The 15,644-nt window shown below is 41.5% G+C and overlaps 1 protein-coding gene across 1 annotated transcript in view; it reads right to left on the bottom strand.

Annotated features, from left to right (window-relative positions):
• Positions 1-7,943, bottom strand: part of LOC149438220 (Fc receptor-like protein 5) — a 49,670-nt gene extending 41,727 nt beyond the window's left edge. Inside the window, exons 1-2 of the mRNA XM_089660111.1 lie at positions 7,907-7,943; positions 5,190-5,210 (exon numbers count right to left, since the gene is read on the bottom strand). Of these exons, the coding sequence (XP_089516237.1) occupies positions 5,190-5,210; positions 7,907-7,943 (58 nt within the window). The remainder of the gene's footprint in view (positions 1-5,189; positions 5,211-7,906) is intronic.
• Positions 7,944-15,644: the final 7,701 nt, after the last annotated feature.

Raw genomic sequence — 15,644 nt, forward strand, 5'->3', positions numbered from 1 at the left:
GTTAAAAGTCAGCAGCTGCAAAAACTGTATTTGCTGACTTCTAATAAACACTCACTCACCTGTACTGGGGTCCAGCAATTTTCTCACCCGCGCAATCCCTTCTCTCCTTCTGTCCTCCACGGCGCCGGCCGACCCAGATGTCTTTGGAGTGTGGGAGGAAACCGGAGTACCCAGAGGAAACCCACACAGGCACAGGGAGAACATGGCAACTCCAGGCAGGTGGTGCTGTGGTTGGGATTCGAACCAACAACCCAAATATCTTTGGAGGTGGGAGGAAACCAGAGCACCCAGAGGAAACCCACACAGGCACAGGGAGAACATGCAAACTCCAGGCAGGTGGTGCTGTGGTTGGGATTCAAACCAACAACCCAAATATCTTTGGAGTGTGGAAGGAAACCAGCGCACCCAGAGGAAACCCACACAGGCACAGGGAGAACATGCCAACACCAGGCAGGTGGTGCTGTGGTTGGGATTCAAACCAACAACCCAAATGTCTTTGGAGTGTGGGAGGAAACTGGAGAACCCAGTGGAAACCCACGCAGGCACAGGGAGAACATGCAAACTCCAGGCAGGTGGCGCCGTGGTTTGGATTCAAACCAACAACCTTAGTACTGCCTATTTACTAATGCTACCAGCATAAGATTTAAAAATAGTCAATGTTGATTGAGAGAGTGAAGTTTTTTTTATGACTCTATAGCTCTGAGGAAGGCAGTTTAGCTCCTGAAACACGTCAGCTTTTTCAACCAGATATTTCCAGGAAGGGTTGATCTCCCATACCAAAAGCATTTTGATGTCAGCCTACCACACAGTTTTGTTTGTGAGTATCCATTTGTCTCCCTCATCACCTCCTCTCACGCTTGCCTCCAGGACTTCTCCAGAGCCTCTCCCATCCTCTGGAACTCCCTACCACAGCATGTGCGGTCAGCCCCCACCCTGTCTGCCTTTAGGCGATCTTTGAAAACTCACTTCTTCAGGGAAGCCTACCCCACCTCCATCTAAGAACTGTACTTGAATCACCTCCGCCAGATCATCCCCGCAGTTATCACCTTTTGTATCACCTCCCCCTTCCTTTAGATTGTAAGCTCCACGAGCCGGGCCCTCCTATTCCTTCTGTACAGAAATGTATTGTAATTGCTGCGCAAACTGTTGGCGCTATATAAATCCTGTATAATAATAATAATTTGTCATCATTTTATATTAATAAATTTTGTATCCAGGTAAGGCGCCCTCTTGTGTATTTTTGTAGGGGAGAGTACAAGTTTTTGTGGTTGAGAAAAATGTACTGATCCGGAAAATAGAAAACTAATGCAGCCACCATACCTAAGGACTGGTAAGCTGAAATATATTGCAAACCTACATTTTTCTTCTTGGGTTTAGCAAGCCTCAAATGGTCTTTCTGTGGACTCAATGGCTTTCTGCAATTTTTTCACACCTACTGACTAACAGGAAACTGAAAGGCATCAGTCTCATTTTTAGCATCTTTGCTTTTCTTATCATGGCTTTATAATCTCTCCTAACATTTATGGGGACGCCGCCAAGCTGGGCAACGGTGTCAGAAAAAAACCGCCATCCCAGATTGCCATCTCTGACTGTCAATGACGTGTTCCACTGCAGGCTCCTGGCCTTCCAGTAAAAGTGATCTAGACTAGACCACATCACATTATTTGCAAAGATTCACAGGCCAAGATCATCAGTTTTATAGATGAAGGAATTTCATTTAAATGAATGAATACATTTTACTTTCCGCAATCATCATGGTGTTATTCAGAACAACAGTTTTCGGTAAACAAAGTAATGAAGTTTCAAATAAATGTGAGTCTCCTTTTAGAGGCCTCATATCAGATTTTAGGCACGTGTGGATCATTTCTTTCAGAATTCAAATTCAGACAAATTTTTCATTTGAGATAGTAACAAATTTAAACGAATCTGAAATAACAAAATTTAATTTTGGAAAACAAGACTACAATAAGATAGAATGGAAAATAAAAGAATAAAATAGAAATAAATAGAATAGAAAATAAAAGAATAGAGTAAAACAGAACATATAAGAATAGAAAATACAAGAATAGAATATAAAATAAATGAACAGAATAGAAAAAAACAGAATAGAATAGAAAATGAAGGGATATAACAGAATACAATAGAAAATAAAATAATATAATAGCATAGACTAGAGTAAAACAGAATATAAAATAAAAGAATAAAATAGAAATAAATAGAATATAAAATAAAAGAATAGAGTAAAACAGAACAGAAAAGAATAGAAAACACAAGAATAGAATATAAAATAAATGAACAGAATAGAACAGAAAATAAAATAACATAATAGCATAGACTAGAGTAAAACAGAATAGAAAAAAAAAGAATATAATAAGACAAGACAGAATAGAAAATAAGGAAATAGAATAGAAATAATAGAATAGGAATGAAAGGAATACAATAGAAAAAATAGAATAGAATATAAAATAAAAGAATAGAGTAAAACAGAACAGAAAAGAATAGAAAATAAATGAATAGAACAGCATAGAATAGAGTAAAACAGAAGAGAATAGAAAATAAAAGAATATAATACGACAAACTAGAATAGAGTAAAACAGAACAGAAAAGAATAGAAAATAAAACAATAGAATAGAAAATAAATGAAAAGAATAGAGAAAAACAGAAGACAATAGAAAATAAAGAATATAAAACTACAAAATAGGATAGAAAATAAGGAAATAGAATAGAAATGAATAGAATAGAAATTTAAAAAAATCGATAGAATAGAAAAACGATAACATAGAATAAAATTTAATACAACCGTCTTCCAAAATTCAAATTGTGAATAGAATAAATTCAAATACAAATGTATTAGAATAGAAAATAATAGAATAGAAAATAAAAGAATAGAATAGAATAAACAACAGAATAGAATAAATAGAATATAACCATCTTCCAAAATATGAATTTTGAATTGAATAAATCCTAATTCAAATAGAATAGATTAGAACAGAATAGAATAGGAAAAAATGGAATGAAATAGAATAGAAAATAAAAGAATAGAATAGCAAAAAAAATTATTAGAATAAAATATAAAGAATCGTCTTTCGAAATTCAAATTTCGAATAGAATAAATTCAAATAGAATAGATTAAAATAGAACAGAAAAGATTAGAATAGCAAAGAACAAAACAGAATAGAAAATAACTGACCATTTGGAAACTCAGGCACTCCCGAGGGCCCGGGGTCAGTAGGGGGCCCCATGAGATGCCCCTGGTACCTTTTTCATAGGCTTTTTTTGAGTTTGGGCAAGGACACAGGGGCCCTATGATCCCCTATTGCCCGGGGGCCCCATGAGTTGTCAGTCCGCCCCTGCTGGGTGTTCAGTGTGTCCACAAACCTTTAACCACTTGCCGTCCGGCCGCTGTATACAAACAGCCGGACAGTCGCAGTCCAGGGGCGGGTTGCCGTTCATAAACTGCGCCCGCCATTTTGGACTGTGCGCACTCCTTGGGAGTGCACAGCACCGCGATCTGGTGACCTCTGTGTCCTCCAAACACAGTGGAACAACGATCGTCGTACAGGACCTCTGCGTGAGGTCCCGATCATGTGATCACTGATTGGCCAGTGATCACATGCAGAGTAGTAAGCAAGATGTCACTTCTGACATCATTGCTTACTACGTGTGAAATCTGTGAATGATCACAGAGGTCACATGGTACAGGGCTATTCACAGTAGACCAAACACGAATTCTTCTGCGCTCAAGGACCCAGGCGGGTGGCACATAGATGGAACCAGAACTGGACAAACACCGACCACCAGTGCTTCAAAGGTTGTGCAGCTCCAAACAAGGCTGGGGAAGCCCGACCAACACTACAGAGCGAAATAAAAACGAGAAGCGCACAAACCTTGCGCATTACCTCAGTAAACACAAATTTATTAATCAGAAAGGTACTCACAAACAGCGAATAAAATCAGGCATGTCAGTCCTCACAGGGACTTCAGAGATAGAGAGCCAGCGCGAGTCCCATCGTGGGGGTAAGCACTCAGTTCAGCTGACGCGTTTCGAAGGCCAAACCTTCTGATTTTATTCGCTGTTTGTGAGTACCTTTCTGATTAATAAATTTGTGTTTACTGAGGTAATGCGCAAGGTTTGTGCGCTTCTCGTTTTTATTTCGCTCTACAGGGCTATTCACAACAGCTTTGTACCATGTGACAAGCTGTGACCAATCACACCTCACACAGTAGTACAGAGAGAAGGAGAAATTATTGCTTTTACAGCCTTTATGGGTGTAAAAGCAATCAGTGTAAAAAAAAAAAAAATCTTCATCACCCCCCCACAAGTAGTACAGTTTCACCATGGTGACACAGTACGGCTAGGGTGACAATATGTAAAAAAAAAACATAAATAATAATATAAAAAAATAAAAATGTAAAAAAAACATTGTTACATTTTTGGTTTTAAACTAATTTGGGTTATTATTTTTTTTTACTAAATAGATAACTGAATAGATTTATGATGAAATATTATTTATTTGCAAAATTTTATAAGAAAAACACTTTTTTCAAACTTTTTGGACTTTTTCATTTATATAGCAAAAAAAAATAAAAATCCTTGTGGTGAATAAATACCACTAAAATAAAGCTTTATCTGTCTCAAAAAAATGCTAAAAAAATTCATATGGGTACAGTGTTGCATGACCGCGCAATTGTCATTCAAAGTGTGATAACGCTGAAAGCTGAAAATTGGCCTGGACAGGAAGGGGGTAAAAGTGTCCGGACTTGAAGTGGTTAAGGAAGGGTGGGCTCCCTCCAGACATAGCTGCCCTCAATCTATCCATTATTATTATTTATGGGCTCCGACTTTGGAGACTCAAAATTTATAGAGCTAGGACTGCGGCACGTTAGGATGCCGTGATGTGGCCTCTGCAGCTTACGCATATATGTGTGCAAACTAAACCTCTGGTTTTAACGTGAACGGTTAGACAGGGACAATTTGGTTTGTTGCAGACTGGCTGGTAAGTGAGCTGGGAATTTTTCTTTGTTTTTTGACCTGCGTCACTCTTCCATGTGCTTCTTGCCAGTTATAGGTTGTGGTGGTTGCCATGTGTTTGTAGGCTTCCCTATACACATAATAATCCGAAAAACGCAGAATCCGAACACAAAGGCTGAGATATCTTGCATTCCAATTTTTCATTTAATGTACTTACCTGAAATAACAACAGTCACACCTGTAAGAGAGAAGATTTAGTCAGCAATACTGTTTTATATTCAACTTGTACATCTTCTTAAAAAGTATGTAAACCGAAGGAAAAACATTTATTATATATATTGCAGGTCACCAGTCATTAGATGTTACATAGTTAGTCTGGCTGAAAAGAGACAAAAGTCCATCCAGTTCAACCATTAAAAAAAAAAATGTATAATCTTACACCCACAGTTGATCCAGAGGAAAGAAAAAAACCCAGCAAAGCATGATCCAATTTGCTCCTGCAGGGAAAAAAATTCCTTCCTGATCCCCCGAGAGGCAATCGGGTATTCCCTGGATCAACTTTACCTATAAATGTTATATCCAGTTATATTCTGTGTATCCAAGAAAGAATCCAGGACATTCCTACAGCAATCCACTGAGCTGGCCAGAACCAACTCTTGAGGGAGTCTATTCCACATTTTCTCAGCTCTTACTGTGAAGAACCCTTTCTGTGTTTGGAGATTACATTTCTTTTCCTCCAGATGTAAAGAGTGTCCCCTTGTCCTCTGTGATGACCTCAGGGGGAATAGCTCTACACCGAGTTCACTATATGAACCACTGATGTATTATACATGGAGATCATATCCCCCCTTATGTATTATACATGGAGATCATACCCCCCCTTATGTATTATACATGGAGATCATATCCCCCCTTATGTATTATACATGGAGATCATACCCCCCCTTATGTATTATACATGGAGATCATACCCCCCCTTATGTATTATACATGGAGATCATACCCCCCCTTATGTATTATACATGGAGATCATATCCCCCTTATGTATTATACATGGTGATCATATCCCCCCTTATGTATTATACATGGAGATCATATCCCCCCTTATGTATTATACATGGAGATCATATCCCCCCTTATGTATTATACAGGGAGATCATATCCCCCTTATGTATTATACATGGAGATCATATCCCCCCTCATGTATTATACATGGTGATCATATCCCCCCTTATGTATTATACATGGAGATCATATCCCCCCCTTATGTATTATACATGGAGATCATATCCCCCCCTTATGTATTATACATGGAGATCATATTCCCCTTTATGTATTATACATGGAGATCATATCCCCCCCTTATGTATTATACATGGAGATCATATCCCCCCTTATGTATTATACATGGAGATCATATCCCCCCTTATGTATTATACATGGTGATCATATCCCCCCTCATGTATTATACATGGTGATCATATCCCCCCCCTTATGTATTATACATGGAGATCATATCCCCCTTATGTATTATACATGGAGATCATATCCCCCCCTTATGTATTATACATGGAGATCATATCCCCCTTATGTATTATACATGGTGATCATATCCCCCCTTATGTATTATACATAGAGATCATATCCCCCCCTTATGTATTATACATGGAGATCATATCCCCCCTTATGTATTATACATGGAGATCATATCCCCCTTATGTATTATACATGGAGATCATATCCCCCCTTATGTATTATACATGGAGATCATATCCCCCCCCTTATGTATTATACATGGAGATCATATCCCCCTTACTCTCCTCTTCTCAAGAGAGAATAAATTCAGTTCCTCTAATCTTTCCTCATAGCTGATCTCCTCCATGCCTCGTATCAGTTTGGTTGCCCTTCTCTGTACTTTCTCCAGTTCCCCAATGTTCTTTTTGTGAATTGGTGCCCAAAACTGAACTGCATATTCCAGATGAGGTCTTACTAATGATTTGTACCGGGGTAATTTGATGTGGTGGGTGCATAGGTAAAAATGTCCCTGGTCCATAGGGGGCGTACAGGTTAAAAAGAACACAACAGCCACATAAAAGACTTTCTCTAGCAAGGGAGTGAAAACTTTTGCCTAGAATTTACCAGGTCGGAGTCTTAGTACTCTGTAATGACGTATAGTAAATATATAATAGTAGGCAGGTCCATAATTACATGTGATGGGGCACCAAAGCAAAGCCATTATAGTATCCTTGTTTCTCTAATATCCGATTAATCTGTGAATGATAATTTTCATAACGATCATTCAGAAGTGTTGGCTTTCTCCAAATGTGTTTACCAAATGCTAGTAATGCCTTAACAAACCATACGGTAGCCAAACAGATTTGGGCCCCATAGCATCCTATAGCTATAGTTATGTCCTTGATAATAGGCCAAAGGTCCAAGCATCAATAAGTCGTTATCTGAAAACACAACAAATTCCAATACTCAGGTAAAGCTCAACCCATTTTTTTTTTCATTTTGTATGGAGTGCAGATGGGTTAGGACCCCTCTCAGAATTTTATTGTTGCCTTTGTTACCACTGGTAAGATTCACCATCTATAGCTGACCTGGTCGCCATTGTTGTCAGGACTGCATATAGTATGAAATCCACAATTTTGACTTGTTACTGGAACAGTTATGGATGGGAAATCTGCCAGTTGGGACATTTGATTTGATAACAACTTCCAAAGAGAGAATATCCTTTACCTCTTTTCCCATAGTGTCTCGGGACAGGCCATGAAGAAAACTGTTGGGTGGCTGGCCATGGACTTTGCACCATGAACGTTTCTAGTCCAACTCAGCTGGATTGACCAGCATGTGGTCTACAAACCTTGCATAGCAGTTCTGAAAATTTTGGAGAAGAATTCCAGGTATGGATATTTTTACATAGTCACATACATTGGTCCAGCTTGGTCCATACCTGGAGTTTTATCATTCTAGGGTTTAGGAAAGGTAGAGAAAAAGAAAATACTTACAGATGAAGGTAATCATCCAGTGTAGCCAGTGTAAATTGTAGGCCATTTTCTGCAATCTGGGTCTGTAAAGCAACATACAGCACAACAAATTTGTGGACAGTTTGAAGTTTCCTAGCTTATGATAACAATGTTACATTGTTGAGTTATTATGGAGGTTGTTGACTCTCTGGCTTTTGTGATGATTGGCCAGCTCCATTACTTACAGCCACCAATTTTGAACAAGTACCTGGGGGAGTTCTCAGTCTATATCAGCCTTTCTCAACCTCTACAACACAGAGGAACCCTTGAAATAGGTTTCCATTCTCACGAAACCCTTGCTAAAGTTACAATATCTACAACTCATGATACATTAGTGTGATGGTCAATGGAGAGAAAGCTCCTTACGCTTGTATTGGGAAGAATTACCCCCTTACAGATAGCTAAAACGAACAATGGTGTCATTGGGAACTTGCTGCATTTGAGACATAGAAATTGCTCCTTGCTCAAGGAACCCCTGATAACCTCTTGAGGAACCCTAGGGGTCCATGGGACCCTGGTTGAGAAAACCTGTTCTACAGTATATGCTGCAAATTGCCAGCCAGTAGCTTGGCATATAGTGATGCACAAGGATGGAAATGACAGCTAAGCAAGAGGCAACAATGTAACAATGCCTGTAATTCTATAACGACAATCTCACTTTTAGATTGCAACCCTCCCCCTTCCCACAATAAAAATGGTATACTAACTAGATGACTGGCGGCACAGTGGCTTAGTGGTTAGCACTTCTGCCTTGTAGTAATCGGGTCATGGGGTCAATTCCCAACCATGGTGCCTCCTGCATGGAGTTTGCATGTTCTACCTGTGTTCGTGTGGGTTTCCTCCATGTACTCCGGTTTCCTCTCACACTCCAAAGACATGTTGGCAGGTTAATTGGCTCCTGTCTAAATCGTCCTAGTTTCACCCCTGGCCATGCAGGATCTCCTCCATGGTAGGGGTTGGGGAAAGACCTGGCAACCTACCCTGTAAAATAATTGCTAAGAGAATTCATGGAAGAAGTCGCTTGCGAGTGACGGTCAATGCAATCGCCAAGGGTTGGATACGACTGAATGGATAGATAGACCTAGATGACTACTGTGCTCTCATGGAAAGCCCATAGACTGAAAGTGGTTCTAAAGGTTCAAGGTTTTTTACCTTCATGCATTGTATGCATGGAGGTAAAAACCTTCTGAGTGCAGCATGCCCCCCAGCCCCCCTAATACTCACCTAAGCTCCTTCTTGATCCAGCAATGTTCACTGGAGTCTCGGCTATCCCAGGACTCCCTCTTCTCATTGACTGAGACAGAAATGGGAGCCATTGGCTCCCACTGCTGTCATTCACAGCCAGTGAGCTACGAGAAGAGAGGAGGTGGAGCCGAGCCAAGGCTCCTTGTGTAAATGGATCACAGCCAGTGAGCCATGAGAAGAGAGGAGGTGGGGCCGAGCCAAGGCTCCGTGTGTGAATGGATCAAAGCCAGTGAGCCATGAGAAGAGAGAAGGTGGGGCCGAGCCAAGGCTTCGTGTGTGAATGGATCAAAGCCAGTGAGCCATGAGAAGAGAGAAGGTGGGGCCGAGCCAAGGCTCCGTGTGTGAATGGATCACAGCCAGTAAGCCATGAGAAGAGAGGAGGTGGGGCCAAGCCAAGGCTCCATGTGTGAATGGATCACAGCCAGTGAGCCATGAGAAGAGAGGAGGTGGGGCCGAGCCAAGGCTCCGTATGTGAATGGATCACAGCCAGTGAGCCATGAGAAGAGAGGAGGTGTGGCCGAGCCAAGGCTCCGTGTGTGAATGGACGCATGGAGCAGTGGGTGCTCCCATAGCAAGCTGCTTGCTGTGGGGGCACCCGACAGGAGAGCCTGAGGGGGACTGGAGAAGAGGAGGCTGCTCTGTGCAAAACCACTACACACAGCAGGTAAGTATAAAAAAAACAAAACCTTTAGAATCACTTCACATTTCGTCAGGGACACCAACGTCCCAGACCCAACTGGCAAGAGCTTCCCACAGGAGCTTTTCGTTCCCTTTACCCCCACCCTCCTGGACTAGTGCCGGATAACCAAACAGGCAGAGTCCGCACCTGCCTATGGGCCCCATGCTGTTTAAGGGCCCTGTGAAATTAGATCAAAATGATATTGATTTGTTCTAGATGGAAAAATGGCAATGAAGCTTTCCTAATTTGTTTACAGAAGATAGAAAAAATGTATCAACCCATAGAAATGAAAAATGTACACTGAGGACGTTATAAAGAAAATTCTGTATTAATGTCATGTAAAAGTTAAAGTACACAAATCATAGACATCAGGTTTACATTACAGTTTGTCTCATAAAAGTTCATCTTGAAACAATTTCCGTACGTGTAATGTATAGTAGTGATGGTCATCTCCATCTTCACACTACTTTGTTCAATGTTATCCCACTAGAGCCCATGCATGATAAACCTCCATGAGCTCAAGGGCCCAAGGTTTCCACTACCTAGGGGCCTCCACAGAGTTCAATCTGGGACTGCCCTAGTCTCACTCCCCACCCTATTGCCTTTCTTACTTTCCTAGCCTCTTCTGTTCACCCGTTCTCTTCTTGGTCTGCTTCATATATCTGCTTCTTGTTGTACATTATACCTGAACTGGAACTGACCTGGATATTCCATTACCCCCACACCCAGGAGACATTACCTTCTCTTAAACCTTAGATACTGAAGACATTGGTTTATAATGAACTACTGGCACATGAACTGTAATGGTATATTAGTCTTAGTCCGTAGGGTTCAATATTGAGTTGGCCCCGCCCTTTGCGCCTATAACAGCTTCAACTCTTCTGGGAAGGCCGTCCACAAGGTTTAGGAGGGTGTCTATGGAAAGGTTTGACCATTCTTCCAGAAGCACATCTGTGAGTTCAGGCACTGATGTCAGACCAGAAGGATTGGCTCGCAGTCTAATTCATCCCAAAGGTGTTCTATGGAGTTGAGGTCAGGACTCTTTGCAGGCCAATCAAGTTCTTCCACCCCAAACTGGCTCCTCCATGTCTTTATGAACCTTGCCTCATGCACTGCTGTGCAGTCATGTAGGAACAGGAAGGGGCCATCCTGAAATTGTTCCCACAAAGTTGGCAGCATGAAATTGTCCAAAATGTCTTCCCCACAGAAAGTAAGGGGCCTAACCCCAACCCCTGAAAGACAACCCCACACCATAATCCCCCCTCAACCAAACTTTACATTTTGCTCAATGCAGTCAGGCAAATACCGTTCTCCTGGCAACTACCAAACCCAGAAACGTCCATCGGATTGCCAAACAGAGAAGCGTGATTGGTCACTCCAGAGAAAACATCTCCACTGCTCTAGAGTCCAGTGGCAGCGTGCTTTACACCACGGCATCCGACACTTTGCATTGCACTTAGTGATGTAAGGCTTAGATGCAGCTGCTCAGTCATGGAAACCCATTCCATGAAGCTCTCTACGCACTGTTGTTGTGCTAATCTGAAGGCCACATCAAGTTTGGAGGTCTTTAGCTATTGACTCTACAGACAGTTGGTGAATTCTGCACTTCAGCATGCACTGACCCCGCTCTCATTTTATATGACCTACCACTTGGTGGCTGAGTTGCTGTTATTCCCAGTTGCTTCTACTTTATTGTAATCCCACTAACAGTTGAGCGTGGAATATTTAGTAGTAAGGGAATTTCACGGATGGACTTATTGCACAGGTGGCAACCTATCACGGTACCGAGCTTGGATCCACTGAGCTCCTGAGAGCGACCCATTCTTTCACAAATGTTTGTAGAAGCAGTCTGCATGCTTAGATGCTTGATTTTATACACCTGTGTCCATGGAGGGGATTGGAACACCTGAATGCTTTGGAGGGCAGGCCCAATACTTTTGGCAATATAGTGTATCACAGATATAAAAAAATCGTACAAAAATATAAACAATATTAATGCTGTTCGAGTACATATGTATTTTCCATAGATCTATATATCACATATTCTCTAGTACAGCTTTTCCCAACCTTTTTAATATGGAGGAACTCTTGGGATAATGTACCAGGCTTAGGGAACCCCTGCTGATACTTACTTTAGCTACAGCTCACTATACATTAGTGTGATGGTCAGTGGGAAGAATGTCTCTTATACTGGTGGTCAGTGGAAGGAATGCTTCTTACATTGATAGTCAGTGGGAAGAATGCTCCTTACGTTGGTGTTCAGTAGAAAGAATGCTCCATACATTGATGGTTAGTGGGAAGAATGCTGCTTATACTGATGGCCACTGAAAAGAAGGTTCCTTACGCTGGTGGTCAGTGGGAAGAAAGCTCCTTACATTGGTGGTTACTGAGAAGAATGCTCCTTACATTGGTGGTTACTGAGAAGAAAGCTCCGCACATTGGTGGTTACTGAGAAGAATGCTCCTTACATTGGTGGTTACTGAGAAGAATGCTCCTTACATTGGTGCCCACTGAGAAGAATGTTCCTTACGTTGGTAATCGGTGGGATGAATGTTCCTTACACTGGTGTTCATTGGGAAGAAACCCCCTTACAGATAGCGAAACCGATTATTGTTGCAGTGCTTACTCATCTGAGACGCAGTTGCACAATGCTTAAGGACTACCAAGCAACCCCAGAATGAACCCTAAATTCCATAGAACCCTGATTGAGAAAGGCTGCTCTAGTATATTATTCCCAAACATCAACCTTAATTTGCCTAGAACTACACAAAAGAGAACCTATTGACATAGAGTCACATCAATGTAATGGGATTTGTTCTTGATCCAGCAGCTACTATATGGAGGGTGCTCTTCTCCGGAAGGGACAAATACCTACCCAGCAGACAATGGTGAAAGTGTAATGAATTTAATTGTATACATAGACCATAGATCATCAAGTTGGGGCAGCTGCCTAATTTGTATTTAAATAGAGGTCATCTACAGTATGTACAATCCACCATATCAGATTTCAGGATCTTTGCTACAAGTAAGTACACGTCTTGTTTGTTGTCAATCTTTTGAGAATTACAATATAGAATTTTATTTTTAAAAAGGTTATCATACCTAATGAATGTGTGGATGCATTCGGTCCTTGGTCCTTATCTACCTTGTCTGACGTTCAGATGAAAAGCTTAGCAAGAACTACTAGATAGATCCTCTGTCGCGAAGAGTAAATCAGTAGATGACTGCCCTTAAAACTAACATTTAACAGTGAAAATCAGTGTTCATGTCCCATGACTCTTTCTCTTCCTGTCCAGTGACATCTGTTCATATGTTCACCATTCTGGTGGCAGTTTTTCCATTTAAGGAGAAGTTGCGATTTCGTCAGAAAACCGAAGGAAGTGTCTATTACTCATAGATGCTTCTGATCAAAATAAGCAGGAAGATTATCTATAGCCTTGCACTCTGAATCTCTTAGGATTGCCAGGACCTGTTCATTGATTCTTTTCGTGACTCTGTTGGTATCAGTGGGCAAATGCAGGGTTGCTGATAGAGGGGCACAGGCAACCCTCCTGTACCAGGCCCAGGCCTCATATGTTCAGCAGGAGGGCCTAGGCTTGGCAGGGGTTGTCCACATAGAGTACCCCCAACAGAACACTTTTGTCCCTTCAGCAGCATTGGCCTAATAATCTAGTCCGGGTTGAGCATTGATCACTTACAGTAGTCTGTATGGTTTCTCTGGAAACCTAGTGCCAACATACCATCATTTTGTGCTATAAAGGTTTTTCCTTAATTTAACTTTTCATCCATTGAGTTTTGGCCTATGGGACCTTGGGTAAACCTGTTGGGGAACACATTCAATCATTGGCCTTAGTCTACAGCAGGGGCGGACTGACCATTTGGAAACTCGGGCACTGCCCGAGGGCCCGGGGTCAGTAGGGGGCCCCATGAGATGCCTCTGGTACCTTTTTCATAGGCTTTTTTGAGTTTGGGCAAGGACACAGAGGCCCCATGATCCCCTATTGCCCGGGGGCCCCATGAGTTGTCAGTCCGCCCCTGGTCTACAGTATAACCTTTCTAAGTGCCTACCCACCTGCTGTCCTGGTGATGAGTGAATGCGAACTTCTCCAACCTCTCTTTCATTGACATGTGGAAAAATATCCAGTTTCCAAGAACACTTGTGCTTTTAAAAGGGAAACCACTCCAGTCCATACGTTAGTTATTGGGTAGAGCTGTAGACATGAGCTGATTCAGAATACTTTATTAATCCCAAAGGGAAATTCTAAGAATACAGTTACATTCAACGCTGACAACACAAAACCAAGATACAAGATTTATTTGGTATCAAAACAAAATTAAAACTACTATACTCTAATATTTCATACGACCCTATTAGAATACTACATAGAATAAATAACAAAGTGAAAAATAACACCAAATGCAAATATCACACCACTTTCTCTAGATTTACTCAAAACTCATATGTAGCACCCTCTAGGGATGCTAGAGAAGTAAATTTAGTGTGGCTCACAGTAGTGAAGTGAGCAAGTCTGTTTGGGTTTACATAGGTACTTAGGTTACTTAAGTCAGGCTGGTGGGCTCTACAGGTCAGCCCTCTGGTACCTCCCCCTGGTTCTTGAGTCTTTCAGAATATTCTAGAAGCTAGTGGGTGGAGGGGTGGAGACCAAAATCTGCATATTCATGGGAGTCTGCCAATCCCAGGCAGGAGACCTGGCATTGTGGTAGATGGGCCCATAAATATGAGAGCGCGTAGCCAGCAGGGGAGTCTGGTGATTGGGTGGAAGATGGAGTGTTGAGAATCATGAAGCCTGGGAGGGGACCCTGGGAAAGGGCTCTGCCTCCAGGCTGGAGCTGAGAGGGAAGAAAGGAGAAGTTAGATAGAGGGAACTGCACTACAAGTCATAAATACATATTTGCCATATGTACAGTATGGGACCGGCTCCTGGAATTGACACTCAGCATTTGCAGGGAAGGGCATTTGATGGCTCTCTGTAGTGGGTTTCTCTTGAGATATTCTTCAAAGCATTTCATTTATCTAGGTCATGCTATACACAGTTAGTCTGGATGAAAAAAGACAAAAATCCATCCAGTTCAACCATAAAAAAAAAGTTATAATCCTACACCCACAGTTGATCCAGAGGAAGGCAAAAAAACCCAGCAAAGCATGATCCAGTTGTCTCCTGCTGGGAAAAAAATTCCTCCCTGATCCCCCAAGAGCAATCAGATATTCCCTGGATCAACTTTACCTATAAATGTTACTATCCAGGTATATTCTCTATATCTAAGAAAGAATCTAGGCCTTTTTTGAATCAATCCACTGAGCTGGCCAGAACTAACTCCTGCAGGAGTCTATTCTACATTTTCACAGCTCTCACTGTGAAGAAACCTTTCCGTGTTTGGAGATTATATTTTTTTTCCTCCAGACGTAAAGAGCGCCCCCTTGTCCTCTGTAATGACCTCATGGTGAATAGCTCTTCACCGAGTTCACTATATGAACCACTGATGTATTTATACATAGAGATCATATCCCCCCTTATGTATTACACATGGAGATCATATCCCCCCTTATGTATTATACATGGAGATCATATCCCCCTTATGTATTATACATGGAGATCATATCCTCCCTTATGTATTATACATGGTGATCATATCCCCCCTTATGTATTATACATGGAGATCATATCCCCCCTTATGTATTATACATGGAGATCATATC

Source organism: Staurois parvus, unplaced genomic scaffold (assembly GCF_062004578.1).
Source record: "Staurois parvus isolate SC_StPar_1 unplaced genomic scaffold, SC_StPar_1.0 ptg001202l, whole genome shotgun sequence".
Lineage (NCBI taxonomy): Eukaryota > Metazoa > Chordata > Amphibia > Anura > Ranidae > Staurois > Staurois parvus.